General features: G+C 54.7%; 2 protein-coding genes across 5 annotated transcripts in view; both read right to left on the reverse strand.

The window, feature by feature from the left end:
• Window positions 1-9,257, reverse strand: part of OTUD5 (OTU deubiquitinase 5) — a 31,845-nt gene extending 22,588 nt beyond the window's left edge. For 2 of the 4 annotated variants that reach the window (XM_008272600.4, XM_008272599.4), the window contains exon 1: window positions 7,889-9,243. In XM_008272600.4, the coding sequence (XP_008270822.1) occupies window positions 7,889-8,482 (594 nt within the window). In that variant the 5' untranslated portion in view covers window positions 8,483-9,243. Of the gene's footprint in view, window positions 1-7,888 lie in introns of all 4 variants that reach the window. The other 2 variants (XM_002719904.5, XM_089324317.1) reach the window with 2 other exon arrangements.
• Window positions 9,258-11,049: 1,792 nt separating this feature from the next.
• Window positions 11,050-17,965, reverse strand: KCND1 (potassium voltage-gated channel subfamily D member 1). Its single transcript, XM_070067043.2, has 6 exons — window positions 16,711-17,965; window positions 14,800-14,962; window positions 14,613-14,696; window positions 14,426-14,524; window positions 13,829-14,079; window positions 11,050-12,824 (listed from the first exon to the last, which is right to left on the reverse strand). The coding sequence occupies exons 1-6, from the start codon at window positions 17,829-17,831 to the stop codon at window positions 12,599-12,601; spliced, it is 1,944 nt and encodes a 647-aa protein (XP_069923144.1). The 5' UTR covers window positions 17,832-17,965; the 3' UTR covers window positions 11,050-12,598.
• Window positions 17,966-19,121: the final 1,156 nt, after the last annotated feature.

The raw sequence follows: 19,121 nt of genomic DNA on the forward strand, positions 1-19,121 counted from the left end.
AAACTGTTTCTACCTCTCTCTATGTAACTCTGACTTTCAAATAAATCAAACAATCATAAAAAAAAAAACAAAAATCAAAAAAAGGTGTATGGTGGGCTAGGGGTGGCGGCAGCATTGTGGCATAGCAGGTAAAGCAGCCTGCAACAATGGTATCTCATATAGGGGTCAGTTCATGTCCCAGCTGCTCTACTTACAATCCAGCTCCCTGCTAATGACCTGGGAAAAGCAGCAGAAAATGGTCCAAGCCCGTAAGCCTCTGCCACTCACATGGGAGACCAGGAAGAAGTTCCTGACTCCTGGCTTCTGCCTGGCCCAACCCTGGTCATTACGGCCATCTGGGGAGTGAACCAACAAATAGAAGCTCGCTCGCTCTCTCTCACTCTGTAAGTCTGCCTTTCAAACAAATAAATTTTTAGGGGTCAGCATTGTGGCATAGCAGGTAAAGCTATTGCCTGTTATGCCAGCATCCCATATGGGTGCAGGTTTGAGTCCTGGCTGCTCCAGTACTGATCTAGCTCCCTAGAGGATAGCCCAGGTGCTTGGGCCCCTGCCACCCATGTGGGAGAACAGGATGAAGCTCCTGGCTCTGGCCTGTTCCAGCCCGGCCATTGCAGCTATTTGGGGAGTGAGCCAGCCAATGGAAGGTCTCTCTCTTTCTCCATATTTCTGACTTTCACATAAACAAATAACTATTTTTAAAAGTAAATCTTTAAAAAGAAAAGGGGCCAGCAATGGCACAGCCTGCATCCTATATAGGCACCAGCTCTAGTCCCAGCTGCTCCAGTTCTGATCCAGCTCCCTGCTAGTGTGCCTGAGAAAGCAGTGGAAGATGGTCCTCCAAGTGCTTGGTCCCCTGCATCCATGTAGGGAAACCCAGATGGGAGTTTCAGGATCCTAGCTTCAGCCTGGCCCAGCCCTGGCCGTTGCGGACATTTAGGAAATGAATCAGAAGATAAAACTCTTTTATTTTCTTTTTAAAATATTTATTTATTTGAGAGGCAAAGTTAAAGATAGAGAGAGGGAGAGACAGATCTTTCATCAACTGGTTCATTCCCTAAATGGCCACAATGGCCAGAGCTGGGCTGATCCAAAGCCAGGAGCCAGGAAATTCTTCCTGGTCTCCCATGTGGGCACAGAGATCCAAGCACTTGGGCCATCTCCCACTGCCAGGACTTGAACTGGCACCACAGGCAGAGGCTTAACCTACTACACCACAGTGCCGCCCCAAAAACTCTGCCTTTCAAATCAAGGAAAAAAAGGAGAGGAATGAGAGGAATCTAAAGGGGAAAAGAAAAAGAGGGGCTGGCATTGTGGCACAGTGGGTTAAGCTGCCACCTGTAACACCAGCATCCCATATGGGTACTGGTTCCTGTCCCAGCTGCACCACTTCCAATCCAGATCCCTACTTATGGCCTGGAAAAAGCAGTGGAAGATGGTCCAAGTGTTTAGGCCCCTGCCACCCACATGGGAGACCCAGATGAAGTTCCTGGCTCCTGCCTGGCCCAGCCCAGGCTGTTGTGGCCATCTGGGGAGTGAACCAGCAGATAGATGGTCTCTCTCATCCTCTCTTTCCTCATCTCTTTGTAATTTTTTGAAAAATAAATAAATCTTTTTTAATAAAAAGAGAAACAAAAGAGAAGAGAATGCTGTGGCCTATCAGAGCTCCTGGGTTCATTACCTGGCTCTAACTCTTGACTCCAGTTTCCTGCTGATGCGGGCCCTGGGAGGCAGCAGTGATGACTCAATGGGGTTAGGTCCCTGACACCCAAGAGGGAGGCCTGCACTGAATTCCTAGCTCCCAAATTCCACCTTGCCCAGCCCTGACTGTTGCAGGCATTTGGGGAGTGAACCAACAGATGAGCGCTCTCTCAGAGCACGCACGCTTGTTTTCTCAAGTAAATAAATAAGTAAAATAAAGAAGAAAGGGGGTGTTCTTAGACATGACTCAGGATCATGAGATGGGGAGAGGTTACCTTGGAGCGCCAGGTAGAGTCTAAATGCAATCACAAGTGTCCTCTGAGACAGAGGGAGGTTCGCTATGGACAGAAGAGGAAACAACACGTATACAGAGAAGATGATGTGAGGCAGAGATGGAAATAATGCAGCCAGAGACCAAGGAATGTCAGCAACCACAAGAAGCTGGAAATGGGCTGAATTCTCCTCTAGAGTCTCCAGAGAGAGTGTGGTCCTGCCAACACCTTGATTTTTGTCCCAGTGAAGCTTATTTTGGACATCTGGCCACCAAAACTCTGACAGAATCAATTTTTGTTGTTTTAAATCATGCACTTTGTGGTAATCTGTCAGAGCAGCCACAGACACAAATACCACCACCACCTTAGCGTCTGAGCTCTAGGGCCTCAAGGCTGTGAAACATGGTATGACTGCTATTCTGCAGGACTCACCTCCCTACCATCCCCCTAGGAAGGGGAACAGGGGCCTGGAATCCCCTCTATCTTGGCCTAGGAAGCTGCTGATCATAAATGAGCTGCCAGTGCAGGGGGAAGGGGGCAGGCGAAGATGGCAGCAGCAGTGGCCCGGTGGACAGATGTCTTCCCAGAGCTCATGGCCAAGAGGTGTTTAGTATTCTGGGCTTCACAGCTCTGTCCCAGCAATCCTGGTGCCTACACCATCCCCTCCCCCAAAGCACCCAGGAACACTGGCCTGGCTCCATGGGCAAAACACAGGCAACCCATCCAATGAGAAACACAAGACACAAGCCTTCTGAGCAGGAGGAAAAGAGCACGGCCCCAGCCTATTGCCGGGAAACTGAGAGGAGGGGAATTAAAAACCTCCAGGACCCTATTATTCAGTAATAAAAAGGATTGAAGTACTGATGCATGCTACAACACGGATGAGTACTGAACACATAGTGCTAAGTAAAAGAAGCCAAGTCACAAAGCACTGCATATTTTACTATTCCATTTATACAAAACATCCAAAATAGATAAATCAATCAAGATAGAAAGTAGATTAATGGCTGCCAGGAGCTGGAAAGAGATGAGGGGGTTGGGAGATTGGGGGTTGATGGCTAAGGGATGCAGTTTCTTTCTGGAGTGACAGAAATGTTCTAAAATTGTGGCGATGGATGCACAAGGATGGTACGTGAACTGCACCTCAATGAAGCTGTTACAAAAAGAACAGCAAGGGCCTATAGCAACAGCCAGGGGAGAGGCTGAACATCACTTGAAATGTCACAGCACATCCCTTAAAAGACAACATATCCTCAAAAGCCAAGGGGCCCCACTTCAAACTTTCATGAAGGGCAGGGGGAGTAGGGAGCCAGGAATTAAAGAGGAGATCACAACTTACTTTGGAGCAGTAAGTCCAACCCCCCCACCCCCCGTCACTGCAGGAATGTTGAAACCAAGATGCAGAAAAAGGAGCAGCCTGAAGGCCACACAAAAGCTTAGTGCAGAAACAGGATTCAAATCCTTGTCACCTGGGCAGAGCTCATCCCCCACCAGTTAGCTAGCCAACTCCTGAAGGGAAACAAGGGCCCAAGGAATCAGCCGGCAGGTTCCTAGAAGCCAGAGTGGGTTCTTTGCTACCAAGGATGTGTTACAAGGGGTGCCAAAAGGCTCCCAGGGAGAACCAAGATGGCTCTGGGGCAAACGGCCCACCCCAGGCAAGACAACGAACCAGCCAAGCTCTAAGGTGGGCAAGGTCAGGTATCCCACACACTCAGCAGCTCTGGGCATAGATGGACTTCTGCAAGAATGGCAGCTGAGAGGTGAAGTAGCTGCCCAAAGCCATGAAGCACCTAGGTAGGAGATGCTGGGATTTGCACCCAAGCCTACCCTGCTTAAAGCCCAAACTCTTTCATACACACAACTCTCTCTCTACACTGCCCAACAGGCCCCTGATGACCACACTCACCAAGCTTAGTCACCACAGCACAACTGGCCACAAAAATTACTAGCAACCCTAAGTCACACCAGTAGGACACTTGCCCTCCTCACCATGCTTGGATGGTTGAAACAGAGGAGCAGGGAAGAGAGGGGAAGAAACCAGTTCCTCCTCAAAAGACACCCACCACTCTGTCACCTTCAGGTCCAGAGGGCTGTGGACCGAGTTCCCTAAAATCTCAAAGCTAAGCAACACCTCACCAGCCCCTTCCCTGACCGGTGAGAAAACAGAGGTGCAGACAGCACAGCCGACGCCTGTTCTGGTTCACCCAGTAAGGTCTCAACAGTCTCAGAGCTGGAACGACAGCACCTGATTACAAGTGCCAGGCCCACTTTCTTCTACCACCTGTGAAGAGCTCTGCGGGGTCCCCAAGCTCAGGAAGCGTCTAAGTCATCCTTTTCATAGGGTCGACTCTCAGCAAGGCAGTCACATCTGGAAAAGGAAACCCCAGCACCTGGACCCTACAGTGCCAAAAAAGACTCCTCCAAGGAGGCGTCTGTTCAGATTCAGAACAAACAGGAAGTAGTCAGAACGGGGACTGAGTCACCATCCAGACTCTACAACTCTCTCCTTCCCAAGGGATCCAATTGGCTTCCAGGGGACAAGTGCCCCCGATGACAATTTAGGACTAAGACAGGGAGAGCAAGAAGAATCTCTCCCCTCTTCTCATTCCTTTTTTGACAGGCAGAGTGGACAGTGAGAGAGACAGACAGAGAGGAAGGTCTTCCTTTGCCGTTGGTTTACCCTCCAACGGCCGCCGCAGCCAGCATACTGCGCTGATCCAAAGCCAGGAGCCAGATGCTTCCTCCTGGTCTCCCATGGGGTGCAAGGTCCAAGCACTTGGGCCATCCTCCACTGCACTCCTGGGCCACAGCAGAGAGCTGGCCTGGAAGAGGGGCAACCGGGACAGAATCCGGTGCCCCAACCGGGACTAGAACCCGGTTTGCCGGCACTGCAGGCGGAGGATTAGCCTAGTGAGCTGAGGCGCCAGCCTCTTCTCATTCCTAACAGGTCCTAAGTTGGCACAGGTGAGGCAGGGAGAAAAGGAAACTTTTTCCCTTCATCCCAAGTGAGAGGACAGAGGGCCTCTCCTGTGTTATTAGGAAGGGCAGGTTTCATGAGCCCACAAAGCTCTTCTTCCATGTTCTATTTTTTAAATTTATCTATTTTTATTTGAAAGGCAGAGATACAACGAGAGGGGAAACAAAGATATCTTCCATCCGCTGGCTCACTTTCCAAATGGCAACAACAGCCAGGGCTGGGCCAGGCTGAAGCCAGAACCCAGGAGCTTCCTCTGGGTCTCCCACATGGGTGGCAAGGGCCCAAGCACTTGGGCCACCTTCCACTGTCCTCCCAGGCATACCAGCAGGGAGCTGAACCAGAACTGGAGCAGCAGGGACTTGAACTGGCATCCACATGGGATATGGCACTGCAGGCGGAGACTTGTGCAACTACGCCACAGTGCAGGCCCCTTCCATGTTCCTATGGGGACAAATGTAAGGACAGGGCTGTAGAGAGGTGTTTCTTGGGTTAACATGGCAACACAGAACCTTCTTCCTCTGCCCCTGGGACCAGGGAATATATCACTCCCCATTTCTGTGGGCAAGGAGAGACACTGTACCCCTACCATGGAGAAAAAATGAACTTCCTGGTCCTGACCCTGTTGAGCTCAGACTGACCCTGTCAAAAATAATGATGGTAGGAAATAAGAATATGGGGCTCAAGACAAGGCCCTGCCCTCTGTGAAGGAAGTACACAAAGGTTTACCTGCACCAAGGGAGAGAGGGGTATGGGAGGAAAATTTCCCTGGAGTGGGGGTTCCAAACCCCTGCCCTGCCTTTCAGAACCTGGAACATTTCCCTGACCCTGGATATGGCAAGCCAGCAGAGGTGGGTCAGGGAAAGACCCAGAATCTCTCCCAGTTCCAGAAGGGAGGCTCAGACCCCATGTCCCTAGGACATGACCTTCTCAAGGAAGGTAGGGGGACCTTCTTGGCCCGGTGAGGGGGGCTCAGGGTAAGGGGTTATATGAGCTGAAGAGCACCCAATGAGGAAGTCTCAGCCACACTAAGATGCCCTCCTGCTCCTCTCCCTGGTGATAAGGGACTGCCTGGTATGGTAGGAGAGCTTCAGGCTCAAAGGGGAGCTCAGGCCTCAGTCCCTAAGGTAAAGGATCTCTTGTCTCTGGGCAGAAACACATGCCCCTGGAAGACAGGGGAATGTGAGTCTTAGGCCCAAATACCCAAAGCAGGAAATACTACATTCCTTAAAAGCTCCCATGACTGGGGTGTATGTCTGTTGTGCGAGGTGAGGTGACAGTGCCTTCAGGGAAGAGTCATGCCTCAGATCCTGAGGTGGGAAACAGGCCTTCACTCAGGCAACTGCAAACCTTTGAGGGGAGACTCAGCACCCTGTCCCTCAGGGCCCCGGTATCTTGACCCGAGAGAAGAGCCTCAGGGCTCGGTTCTGGTAGGATCGCCTACTCCTGAGGAGATCCCTGAAGAGACTGCTCAGATCCTGTCTCTCTCAGGACAGCCACTGGAGCGCAGTGGGTTTCCAGTCCCTGAGGAAAAGTTCCAGTGTCCTCGGCAGAGTGGGCCTCGGGCCCTTCAAGTTACACTAAAGAGCCACAAGGAGGCCTCAGACAGCATCTCTGGGACCCCCATACTGCCCATGTCCCCTGAGGCAGGCTCGAGTTCCCAAGACAGAAATTTAGGCCCTTGTGACAAGAGGGAGCCCTCAAACCCCTATTACAGAGAAAAAGACAGGCTGTTAAGTCCCCAAGGTGTATTTCAGTCCCATAGAATTGAGAAAGACCTTACACCCATGCGTGTGTGTGTGTGGCGGCTAGGCCTCAGAGCCCTGAGAACACTCGGACGCCAGTCCATGAGAAGAACCATCTCCTGAGAAACTCACCTTGCCCGGGACCTCTGCTGGGGGATATCAAGCCCCTGAAGAGGTCTCAAACCCAGCCTAAAAAAACCCCCAGCCCTTAAGCAGCAGACGCCTCGGCCCCAGTATCCAAAAGCTGTGGGTTTTTTCCCCTTGACAAAAGGTTGAGCGCCCCCTCCCCCTGGGGTGGGGGCATCTCTTGAAAGCCGGCAGCCTCAGGCCACTGGTGAGAAACACAGACCCTTGTCGCTCAGAAGAGATATATCTCATGTACCCAGGCAGTCTCCGGGCAGGCCCTGGGAGTTGTTTTTAGTCCCTGTCCACAAATGGGGAGGAGATCTTATCTCCCCAGGACAAGAAAAAGCTCAGAAGATCCCTCTGCTGTGTGCGTGTGCACATACTCTCATGCACGTAGGCTCATGCCAAGCCCTAAATTCTAGAACAGGGAGTGTCAGGCCCCTGAAGGCAGGCTTAGGACCCTTGAGGAGGGGCCAGGCCCGAGCGCTCCGGGGTCCCACACCATGTCGCCCTGCAGGGGACGAGGGCTGTCCCATGCGTGCGTGCGGTGTCTCAGACCCTTGGGAGCATTTAGGTTCTTTAAGGACGCTGAGACCCCCATCTCTGAGGCCCCCACCTTACGTGAGTTCCCAGGAGGGGGCACTCGCATTGGCCTGTCCTGGAAGGGCGATCTCAAGCGGCAGCACACACACACACACACACACACACACCTGGATTCCTCAGAGATGCCTAGGCCCTCGCCTCACCTGACTCCTCCTCTCTGGAGGAGCTCCATCTTGCCTGTTGTCTCTGGAAAGACTCTCTTGTGGGTCCCCCAAAATGAGGTCCCAGGGCCTGAAGCGAAGACTAGCGCCCCCTTCAAGAGACCTCAGCCCCCATCTTTAAGGCCCCCACCTTATCGGAAGCCTCTACCTACAAGTCCTTGGGAGTGGAGGAGGAGAGTGCAAATCCTATCCCTACCACACACGTAGGAGTGTCAGATCACGCGAGAAGGCCTAGGTCCCTTGGGTCCCTTCTCGGCCCAGGGGCTGCTACTTTAACATGCAACGCCCAGCCTCACCCCCAACCCTTACCTGCTCGACCGTAGCAGGGTCCATGGCCTCAATGCGTGCGGCTGCTGCTTCATACTCGTCCTCACTGTTGTAGCCCGCGCCGACCTCCTCACGCTCCGGGCTGCCCCCACCAACGGCGCCAACCCCAGGAGCCTGACGCCGCCGCTTGCTGTGTCCTGGCCCTGAGCAGCAGCCACCCACGCCCACAGCACCACCTACGCCCACCACCACGCCCGCCGCGCCTACGCCCGCCGCTGCTGCACCCAGTGCATCACCGGGACCGCCGCCGGGACCACCAGGGCCCCCACAAGGAGGTGGAGAGGCCTGCTGTGGCCGAGGCCCCGCCACTGCGCCTGGTGGCACGGCTAATGCCCAGCGGTGAAGCGCGCCCGGCGGCCCCGGGAGCGGGCCCTGAGGCGGCGGCGAAGCCCGGGGACGGGCCCCTACGACACCCGAGTCACGGTCGCGATCGCCGCCACCCACACCCGTGCCGCCGCCGCCCACGCCCACACCCCCGCCGCGGCGCGGCGCCGGGGGCAGAGGCCCGGACGGCGGCGGCTCGTTGGTGGGGTCGGCGTCGGGAGGCGGCGGCTTCTTTTTGGGGAGAATAGTCATGGCGGCAGAGCCGAGTACCCCCCAGCAAACCCGGCGCGAGGCACGCCGGGAGAGAACCCGGATGAGGGGGCTACAGTCGTGCGCGAAGCACGACGGGAGCAGCTAGACCCGGATAAAGAGATCAGGCACCGGTTCGAGAACCGTCGGCGGCGCGCAGGTCACGCCGGGAGGAAAACCCGGATGTGAAGTCTAGCACGAAGGTACAGCGGCGGGCTTGTCGCAGCCTTCTCTCCGGCGAGACTGTCGTAGCTGAGCAAGTTTACGGCTACGTTCGTTCCGGCCTTCGGCTTCAAAGGAAACAGAACCAAAACAAGCACCTCTTCGCTCCGCCCCCTCCCAGGTTCTTGAACTACCGGGTGGGGCCCCGGGGCGCCGCGCATGCGCGCCAGGGCACAGCCCTGCCCGTCGCTCGGAAGTACGTGGGCAAGATCTCCGCCACCGCCACAACAATTGCGGATGCCAACCAATCAAAGCAGCTGCGTAGGTCCTCGACGGCGCCCCCGGCCAATCAGAGGCAAGCGGTCGTCCTCCCGGGCCCTCCGTCTCAGATTTCAAAGTCGGCACTCTGGTTCCCAGCGTTTCTTTTTGTCGGTCCCGTCATGCTCGTCAAGTCTCTCGTGGAGGCTCTGACTCGCAGGCGTGGGTACCGCGAAAGAACAGCGTGGTCTGTCCCGCGCACGATAAAAGCGCCGCCCCTCCAGGCTACCAACTTGAACACAGTCACCCGGACTGGAAAACATCAACACTCCCAGATCACAGCAGTCCCCGTATCGTCAGTTCCGGTCCCACCCACCTACAAATCCCCTTTGGCCGGAGAGGCGGGCGCCGCCTCACCCTGGTAACAGGCTGAGTTCTACAGTGATTGGCTGAGAGACGCCGTCACTCACTTCAGACAAGCCAACCTCGGGACAGACAGGCACCATGGGGATAGTAGGTGTTAGAGAAACAGACACTCCCTCTCTGGCACCACCGTACTCACCCTCGCGTTGACCTCCCCGCCCCTATGGCTGGTACGCAAGGGCACTACGGCTTTCTTCTAAAAACTGAATTTGCTTGGATCCAGCTAGTGTTTCTGAACCAACTGTGCCACCAGCTAGGGTCTCGCAAGGGGGTTGGTAAAATCGCTGCTGTTGTGTGGCTGGAGACCTACAAGCTAATCCTAGCTCTGCTCTTCCTGTCTGAGTGATCTTTGGCAAGTCATTTAACACCCACTCGTTCTCAATTTTGACTTCTTTGTATTACAATGATAATTCCATCAGAGCCTCAGCGAGTAATACTTATAAAGGGCCTGGCGCAATGCCTGGCACATAGTAAGTGCTCAGTAAATTAGTCTCATGGTGTGTGCATAGAAAAGATCCCAGATTTTAGAGATTACCCTTGTGTAAAATGAGAATGATGCGCGGAATCATTACAGGGTTCTGGTGAGCTCATGAACCAAGGTTTGTGAGGTGAGGGCTCACTGCTAGCCTTCGTCATGCAATAAGTTGACTGAAAGACCATTGGAAAGCTTCTGAGTGCCACCTAACGTTTTCCCTTCAGATGCTGCTAGTCGAAGCTCTTCCCCCAAAGGTATTAGTAATAGACAGGCATCAGTAGTGTTGTCTGCTCAGGAGACTGAATGGGAGGAGGGGATTCATGTTTTCTGGCCTTTTGTGTTTGGGACTCTGAGCCAAATGCCTGTACACATTATCCCATTGAATTGTCTAGTGAATCTTGACTGCTTCGGCTCCCTCAGCTCCCACAGGCTTGCCAATCCCTAGTGCTGCCATTGTTCCTCCCAAGTCTCTTGGCTCTCTCTGATTCTACTGCTCCTACCCTGGTCCAAGCCACCATCACCTACCAGCTGGACTACCACGAAAGCCTCCTCACTGCTCTTCCTCCAGGACTGTTTCTCTGTAATTCATCCCCCTACAGCCAGAACAGCCCTTCTGCAACCCAAACCTCACCGTGATAGTCTTGTTCCTAAGCTTTCAGAGGTCCCCGTTATCCTTACAATGGAGTCCCAAGTCCATCTCCTAGCTTCCAAGGCCTACCTCTCCTCACAGCCTCGTCCTCCTCCCTAGCTGAACTGAACTACTTTCATTTCCCCTAGAACCCTGGGCTCACTCTCGAGCCTCCAGGCCATTGTACATGCTGTTCCCTCTGCCTGCCTACAGCATTTCCAGCCTTTCGTCTTTTGCCTGGGCCAGTTCCAACTCATTCCTTATGTGTTGGCCAGGTTAGGTTCTCTTGGCAGCTACATGCTTCTGTAATCCACCAATCACAGCTCCAGCTATACAGTGTTGCTTAATTATCCGCCTTCCATGCTCAACTCTGTGCTTAATGTGCCCATCTTTGTATTTCTAACACTAGAACGCGGTGAGCAGTTAATGAATAACTGGCAAATAAATGAATCATTATCTCTATTTCACAGATTAGCAACCTGAAGCAAGAGAAAATAAGTGGTTCCCTCACCCAAGGCCTGGCTCCTCAGCGCTCTGCAGAGTTCGGTCATGCATGAGCCTTGTGTAGCTGATGACCCAGAAAAGAGAAGGTAGGAGAGGCCACAAGGAACAGGAAGTCCATCAGACGGAGAGATGCTTTTATTAGGGTTCAGTTCAGAGTTGTTTGCTGTCAGAAAGCCTGAGTTGAAGTCTCCTCTAACCAAGTATGTGTTGCTCTGAGTCTCAGTTTACCCATCTGTGACTGAGGGAGCTGGAACCAATGATGTACAAAAGGAGTAGCATGGGACTCCCTAGCCTGCCTGGTTGTAGATTGGACTCTTCAAATCACCCTCTTTCATTTCTTCTAGGGCCTCATCTTCCAGAATACATCACCAGCCACCTGCCTCATACCTCTGCTCACACCAGGCCTTCTACTGGTTGAAAGGAATTGAAATCAAGAGTGTTTTCAAACCCCCACCTTGGCCAACCCAGCCCCCAAGCCCACAGAGCCAACAGATGCTCGGTCCCCATCTCTCCTCTCAGGTTTTATTGACCGATGGAAACTACATCTTTGTCAGCCGCCAGCTCTGTGGGGACAGCGCTGGGGACAGGGAACCTGAGATGATGCCAGATTTCAGCCTGAGAGCAAGAATTCTGGAAGGTGACCCCGGAGGGAGGCGAGAGGGGAATTTGTGAAAAGGAGTGGGTGACGGGGCTGCGAATCAGAAGTTCCTCCTGCCTCCAAAAGCTCCTAGAGTTCAGGAACAATCCAGGCCTCAGCCCGTGATGTGTCTGTGCTGCTGCCCAAGAACATGCCCATGATCTCCAAACACAGTCCAGCACCTGCTGCTGCCAGGCTCTTATCTCAGCCAGTCCAGACTCCAGCCCAACCCAGGAAGGAGGAGAAAGGAGGAGGGGTAATCAGAGGTGGTCCTCCAATCAGGGCAGACGTAACTACTGCAGCAGACCGGTCAGAGGTGTTGCATAATGTCATGGCAGCAGCTGCTATTGCTAGAGTTTGCCAGGGGCCTAGTAGACGACAAGGTTGCAGGGACCTGTTTCCAGCAGCCAGGGAAGGGAGCGGTGGTATTTGTGCTATCTATGTATTGGAGAGGCAGCCTGTCCCCTTAGCCAAGGCCTGGGGGTGGCAGGGCACTGCTGAGGCCACAGCCCGTGAAGCCTGTAATTGATTGCATTCCAAGCTTCAGAATCTAGGAATTGTTGGGCCTGGTAGAGGCCAAGGATCTTTTTGGAGGTCAGATCAGAGGCAAGGGGTTTCTCTTCTCTGAACTCCCAAAGCTCCACAGCCCAGCCAGAGAGAAGAGGACATCTCAGCTGTCCCTCTCAGGCCACCTCAACCCACCTCCAAGGACCTGAAGGGAAGAGCATGCAGGAGGCAGCTGGGGGAGAAGGGCCAGTCCCTCAGTGTGCTGGGGCAAGGAGGCCAGGGCCTGTGGAAGCCCAGTGCTTCAGCTCCCACGGGGAAAACTGTCTGGGGTGGGGGAAGTTGCCCATTCCCTAACTACTTCCCCCTCGCCCCCAAGGTGAGTCGTTCCATGGAAGTCCATTGCATAGTTCTCAGCAGGGGGCAGAAGGGGTCCCCAGGCCGGCCCCTGTCTGCCTCCCCAAAATATGGCTTTGGAAAGGAGTCCCCAGTAATGAAGGGGGCCTTCTGAGTGGGCAGGCCCACCCATTACAGGGAAGAGATCTTGACAGTCTCAGGCAGGAGGCAAGGGGTACCCAGTCTGGAGTTCCTGAGAGTGCTGCTGGCCCTGCCACCACCGCCAGGGGAAGAAGGTTGGCTCTCATCTGGGGTGTTGGCAGGAGGGGTAGGGATACTGATAATGGCAGCCACGAAGTCCCGGCTGTCGCAGTTCAGGTCTAGGCTGTCGTGGGGCTTGGCATTGAGGCTTGAGCGGCTGTGGACAAGGGTGGGAAAGATGGGAGGTGTTTACAAAGTCATCTTAACACTTGCCACTGCAATCGTGGCATTTATTGAGCACCTGCTGGGTCCCTGGCATTGTGCAAAATGCTTCTCCTACATCCTCAATTAAGGTGGTGGAGAGTGAGGGTTCCAGAGTCGGATAACCCTGGGTGTTATGCCTGGTTCCTCTTTAACAAGTCTAAACTTCTCTTTCCCATCATCTGTAGCATAGGAATAACAATAGCTCCTGCTTCATAGGCTGGAGATGAAACGAGATGGGAAATGATAAAAAGTGCTCAGGGCAGTACCTGGGACGAGCAGGCACGCAAATGCACCAGGGTCAGTGCCTGAGCCTTTAAAAACCAGAAACAACACCATCAGGTCCTCAGTCCTCTTGACTTTCCCTCCCCATCCCTCTCCCTCCCTCTCTCCCTCCACGCCACCCACAGTAGCTTCTTTGCTGTGTCTCTAACACAGAGACCCGTCCCTGCCTCAGGGCCTTCGCACAGATGTTCACTCCTAGAAACCTCTTCTTCAACGTTATCTGCATGGCTCATCTGGGTCTCCCTCAGGTCTCTGACCACACTGTGAGGACCGCATCCCCTCCTGCACATTCTCTATGCCCCATCCGTGGCTTCTCTTTTTTCTTGGTGCTCACAGATGTTTACCCACACTATGTGACCTGGCTTTGTAACTGACCTGTTTGCTTAGTAACTGTTTCATCTTGGTAGGTTGCAAGTTCTAGAAGGACAGGGATATCTGTTCCACTCGGTTCACTGCTACATCCCAAGTGCCTAAAACTGCTTGGCCTACAGTAGGTGCTCAGTAAATACTTGGTGAGAGAACAAATGGAAACTGAGGAGTTCTGGTCAGGATAAGCCCTTGGAGGAGTCTGGGTTCAAGGTTAACTTGCTAGGCCTAGAGTCATGAAGTTTCAGACTCACTCTTCCAAGCTCCAAGCAGCCCCAGGTGTGGCCAGTGGATGGAAGAGGTACTTACCTCTGAGGGCCAGGGCTTCTCCGCAGCCCTGCCAGCGTATCGAGCTCCTGCATGCTGCCCCGGCTGACTGAGGCAGTGGAGTTGGCAAGGCGGATGGCCCGGCGCTTAGCACGCCGGGGGCAGCAGGAGGAGAGCAGGCTGCTGGGCCCCACTGGCTGCGAGGACACAGAGGTGCTGCGGCTGGTGCGGCCCCCCAGTGAGACAGCTCCGAGGGCCTCACTGAAGGTTAGCTCGTCTGTGAACTCATGGCACTGTGGACAGAAGGGAGACAGGCACCCTCTGGGAGCTGATCCCCCCCCTCCGAGGGCCTCACTGAAGGTTAGCTCGTCTGTGAACTCATGGCACTGTGGACAGAAGGGAGACAGGCACCCTCTGGGAGCTGATCCCCACCCCCCGTGTCCGCTCAGGCGTTTCCCTCCTTTCTGGAAGTTAGTCTCTCTCCCCTTCCCTTGCCCATCCTCCAAGGTTCAGCTCTACTGTGCCCTCTTCCAGGAAGCCCTGGGTGATTAGCAGCAAACCTCCATCCCAGGGAAGGAGCTGGGTTGGCAGCAGAGGGACCCCCCGCAGTCTGCCATGCCACCTCTCAGCAGGCCTCACCGTCGTCTTCTCTAGGCAGTGCAGCAAGTGGTGATGTTGCTGTTCAAAAGCAGACCGATTTCTGACACACAGCGCCTGCTCCTCTCCACTGCCGTTGTCCTGGAGTGGCCAGAGCAGAGAGGTAAGGTCAGCGCCTTCCTGCCCAACTCACTGCCCACCCCCCAGCCCCTATCCGGGCCCTACCCACCTCAAGGCCCCCATTCTGCTTGTACTGCAGGAAGGCGTTGGTGGTACCACTCTTTGCCAGCCGGATCCTTGCCAGGCGCACCTTCTACAGAGACAGGAGGAGACGAAGGGACAGGTGGGTAAGCCCAAGAGTAGACCGCCCTGGGGGTGTGGGGAAAAGAAGGTGCTCATATGGAAGGGGCAGTTACCTGCTGCGCTCGGCGCTTGTCAGCACGCTGGTTCTGGTGGTAGATGCGGCTAAAGTTGGATACAATAACTGGCACAGGCAGGGCAATGACCAAGACGCCACTGAGTGAGCAGATGGACCCAAAAATCTTGCCAGCGATGGTGCTGGGCACCATGTCTCCATAGCTAGGGTAGGGGGCAGAGCAGGTAGGCCAAGGTGAGGAAATGTGTCCACCCACCTCTCAGTGCCCCACTCCATGTCACCCGACACTGACTCGCTCCTGCAACTCTGGCCAGGCACCCAAACTCTCTGAGCCTCAGTTTCTTGCCCTGCAGAATGTGGGGAAGGACCTTTTTGGCCAGCAGTAGGGGGTCATTTGAAAAACAGGCCTGGCTCTCTGCCCCTACCATCTGCTGCCACCATCCGAGCTATGCACTGGGCATCCGAATCAGCTGGAAACCTGTTCACACCCAGCAGAGGGGAGAACGAGGAAGTCACAGGCGGTAACAACAGCCTCCACGGGCGAGAGTCCCTCAGGCCAGCTGAGGTGAACAGCATCCCAGAAGGAATGTTCTGTTGGTTGTATCTGCCTGCCTCTCTCTGTCTTACGCTCTCTAGGCAGCACCCCTTCTTACTCCCCCCAGGGAAAACCTTGAAAGTGTCCACGGATAAACAAATTGGGGAGGAGCCTTGAAACCCTCATTTCCTGCCCCCGCTCTTCCATGGAGATGGAGTAGAGCCAAGCTGACTCACTTGTTTCACAGAGAGGTAAACGGAAGCTCTGGGAGATTCCATAACTGACTTGCCCAAGACCACACAGCAGACCTGTGTCCTACCACAGCAGCAATCAGAACTCCGCCATAGAAACACAGCCTCTGCAGGCTTCAGCCTCTAGGCCTCTGCTCAGGCTGGCCCTGGGTTGGCTCTGCCTGCTTGCTTCGTGTATTTTGACTCATTTTAAGCATTCAGGACTCTGCTAAGAAGTCCCTCCAACTTGGCCATCTTGGGCTCTGTGATGTGTCATCCCAGACCGTGTCCTCGACCGTGAGACACGGACAGCCATCCACCCTCACAGAGTGGATGAATAGGATAAAAAGGACTTAATGGGGTAAAAGGCATCAAACACCCAGTACCAATCCACTGTCAGGGCTCAATATTTGTTGATCTCATCCTGAACCTGTAACCAGAATTAATTTCCACTCCTTAGAAACGCTAAATCTATTTTTTCTGTACCTGTATTAAGGTACTGAGCAAGGCCAATTCATTGAGTCATTCATTCACCAAGAGATACTGAGCACCAACGGTATACCTAATCGCAGTGATGGAAATTTAGAGAAGAACCACAGCGGCTGCCCTAGATGACGTGTTTAAGAGTGTCATGGGTTTGGTGAGTCCATTTGATACTTTTATCCCAATCTCAGAAATTGGCAGTTAAAAAAAAAATCTTGTTCTGGGAACCATCAAGGAATCACAAAGCCACAGAAGCAGTGTCCCACACAGCAGAGAATTCTAGTAGATTGGGAGACATGGGTTCTTGGAACAGAAAAAAGAGCGATAGAAAGCCAATGCCCGTGCATCCTGCACCAGAAACATTCAGAAAACGTTCACAGCCATGATATCAGTATCCTCTGTAGATAAGAGGGAGTCATCAGTTCCCATTTTACAAAGGGGGAAACTGAGGCTCTGAGAAAATACCAACAGAAAAAGAAGCAAAGACAACCCTCCTACCCAAGTCTCCTGACCTGGGAAATCCAGGTATTGTGAGAACTGGGAGGGGTTTCAAGACTCGTGTCCAGCTCCCTCAGTTGTTACCTAGGAACAAGTGAAGCACCAAAGGGGAGAAAGAGGTCCTTCACTCGGCCAGCCTTCCTAATTTTATAGCAGGGGCGAGTGTGGTTGATGGGGCAGCTCCTAACACAGGCTCTACACTCACCCGAGTGTGGTCATGGTGACAATGGTATACCAGAAGGCCGCCGGGATGCTCGTAAAGTTGGTCTTGCTTGTGCCCTTCTCAGCATAGAACATCACAGTGGCGAAGATGATGATGGCCATGGTGAGGGAAAAGAGGAGGAAGCCCAGCTCAGAGGCACAGCTCTTGAGTGTGTAGCCCAGAATCCGCAAGCCCTGGGAATGCCTGGAGAACTTGAAGATACGGAACACCCGGAACACACGCAGGGTGACGAAGGCGCCAGAGACATCCTCGTTCTTGGGCACCAAAAGCCCAATGTAGTAGGGCAGGATGGCCACCACATCGATGAGGCTCATGACACTCCGCAAGAAGCGGCAGCGGCTGGGTGCGGCAAACAGCCGCAAGAGATATTCACCTGTGAAGATGAGCACACAGGCTGTGTCCATGCAGAAAAAGGCCAGTGGGAAGCGGTCGCCACAGGGCTGCTCCCTCGGGGGCCGCCGTGCAGGGCCCCGGCACGGGATGGTCTCCACCACATTGGCGATGACCGACACGGCGATGAAAAAGCCGGTCACGTAGTAGAAAACGAGGGCTGCGGTGCTCGTGTGCGGGTTCTCAAAGGCCCGCCACAGCCGCTGCCGGATGGAGCTGCCAGCCGGCAATGCTGGACCGTCCCCGGTCTGCTCAGCCTCCTCGTCCTCAGCCAGGCGCTCGGCGTTCTCCTTCTTGCGGTCCCGATACTCTTCAAGGCAGCAGTCACCCACAAGCTCGGGGACCAGGCCATAGAAGGCCAGCTCTTCGTCGAAGGCTTGGATGCACTCCTGGCGCGGGCAGTGCAGCCGGCCCGTGCGGTAGAAGTTTAGCACGTGCCGGAACATGTCCGGGTCACGGTCAAAGAAGTACTCGCCGGAGTCAGCATCGTAGAAGAACTCCTTCTCCGAGCTGCCCAACAAAGTGTCTGGGTAGCGGTCCAGCGTGTTCTTCCAGGTCTCAAAGCGCCTGCCACTCACGTTCACCACCAGAACCTCATCTCCTCGAGATGCTTTCACCCCCGGCGCCGGGGGCAGCGGTTGCTGGGCCAGGGGAAGCCAGCCCACCGCAGCCGCCCGGGCAAAAGGTAGCCACGTGGCCACACCTGCCGCCATCCTGCCGCTCCCCTGGCCCACAGAGACTTGGGGGGAGTGGCCTTTAGGAGAATGTAGCTGTCTCCAGGATGGTGGGGGGCTTGGAGAGGCCCTGGGCCACCCAGACAAGGACACTGCGGGGGGGGGGGGGTGTCTAGAGAGGCCAAGAGGAACTAGGAGGAGGAACTAGAGAGATGGGCAGGAGCATGGGGGGCATTTAGAGGGTCTAGGAGGGGGCCAGGCAATGTCACAAGGGACCGAGCAAGAGCTACAGTGTCTGGAGGGGCCACGGGGTGTCTGAGGGAGGATTTAGAGACCGAGATGTTTGTAGAGGGGCCAGCATATGCCTGAGAGATGACTGGGGGTGTCTAGAGGGGCCAACAAACACGTGAGCGGCTGTCACACTCTCCGGAGTTCTTAGGAATGGAAAAAGGGCCTGGAACCCCCTGGCAGGGCTGGCGAGGAGACTGGGGCATTCAGAGGAGTAGAAGTGGGACCACAGGTGCTTGAAAGAGGCAGAGTCTGGAAGGGGCAGGGGGCTTCTAGGAGGGCTGTCCAAACCATCAAGATTTCTGGAGGAATGATAAAGGGGTTGGAACCCCCTTAGAGATGTGGAAAGGGGGCTAGTGCATCTCGAGGGGTGGCTACAGAACCAGGAGCTTGCAGGGAGGCTGAAAGCTGTCTCCGGAGTACCTGAGCTGCTGAGACTCGCCCGGGGTATGTGTGTGGAGGTGGCGGTCGTCTCCACCTTGCAGGAGTGCTGGGGAAGGCAAGTGAGGTGAGCCCCCTAGTGGGACTGGCCAGGGCGGCAAAAGGGGCTGGGTTACATTTTGAGAGGCTGAGAGCTACCTGGGGACTATCTGGAGAGGCTGACAGAGCCCCTCCCACACCCTCAGGAGTCCTGCAGGCAGGAAAAGGGGGCCTGGGGAAGCCCAAGGGACCAGGACTCAATTGGACAGAAGTTGGGCACAGCCCCAGAGAAACCCGGGGATCCCTAAAAACTAAGATAAGAGGAAGGGGCTGGAGAGGGGGGTGGGGTGTTTAGGGGAGTTGGGTGTGTCTGATTCAGGGAGGGGGACTGCCGGACCTTGAAGGAGGCTGGCGGGGGAGTCCGGGAGAAGGCTGGGTCCCACCGTTGGGGGCAGGTCTGGGGAAACCACACCCCGAGGGGCTGGCGGTGCGTGCTGGGCAGCGGCAGTAGCGACAGCAGCGGCAGCAGGAGGAGGAGGAGGAGGAAGAGGAAGAGAAGCAGCCACAACCAGGCCTAGGAGAGAAGGCGGCACAGGCAGGGGAAGGGGGCTGGGTCTCTGG

The sequence above is a fragment of the Oryctolagus cuniculus genome, chromosome X (genome assembly GCF_051225735.1).
Source record: "Oryctolagus cuniculus isolate XC-2025 breed Fujian yellow rabbit chromosome X, ASM5122573v1, whole genome shotgun sequence".
Classification (NCBI taxonomy): domain Eukaryota; kingdom Metazoa; phylum Chordata; class Mammalia; order Lagomorpha; family Leporidae; genus Oryctolagus; species Oryctolagus cuniculus.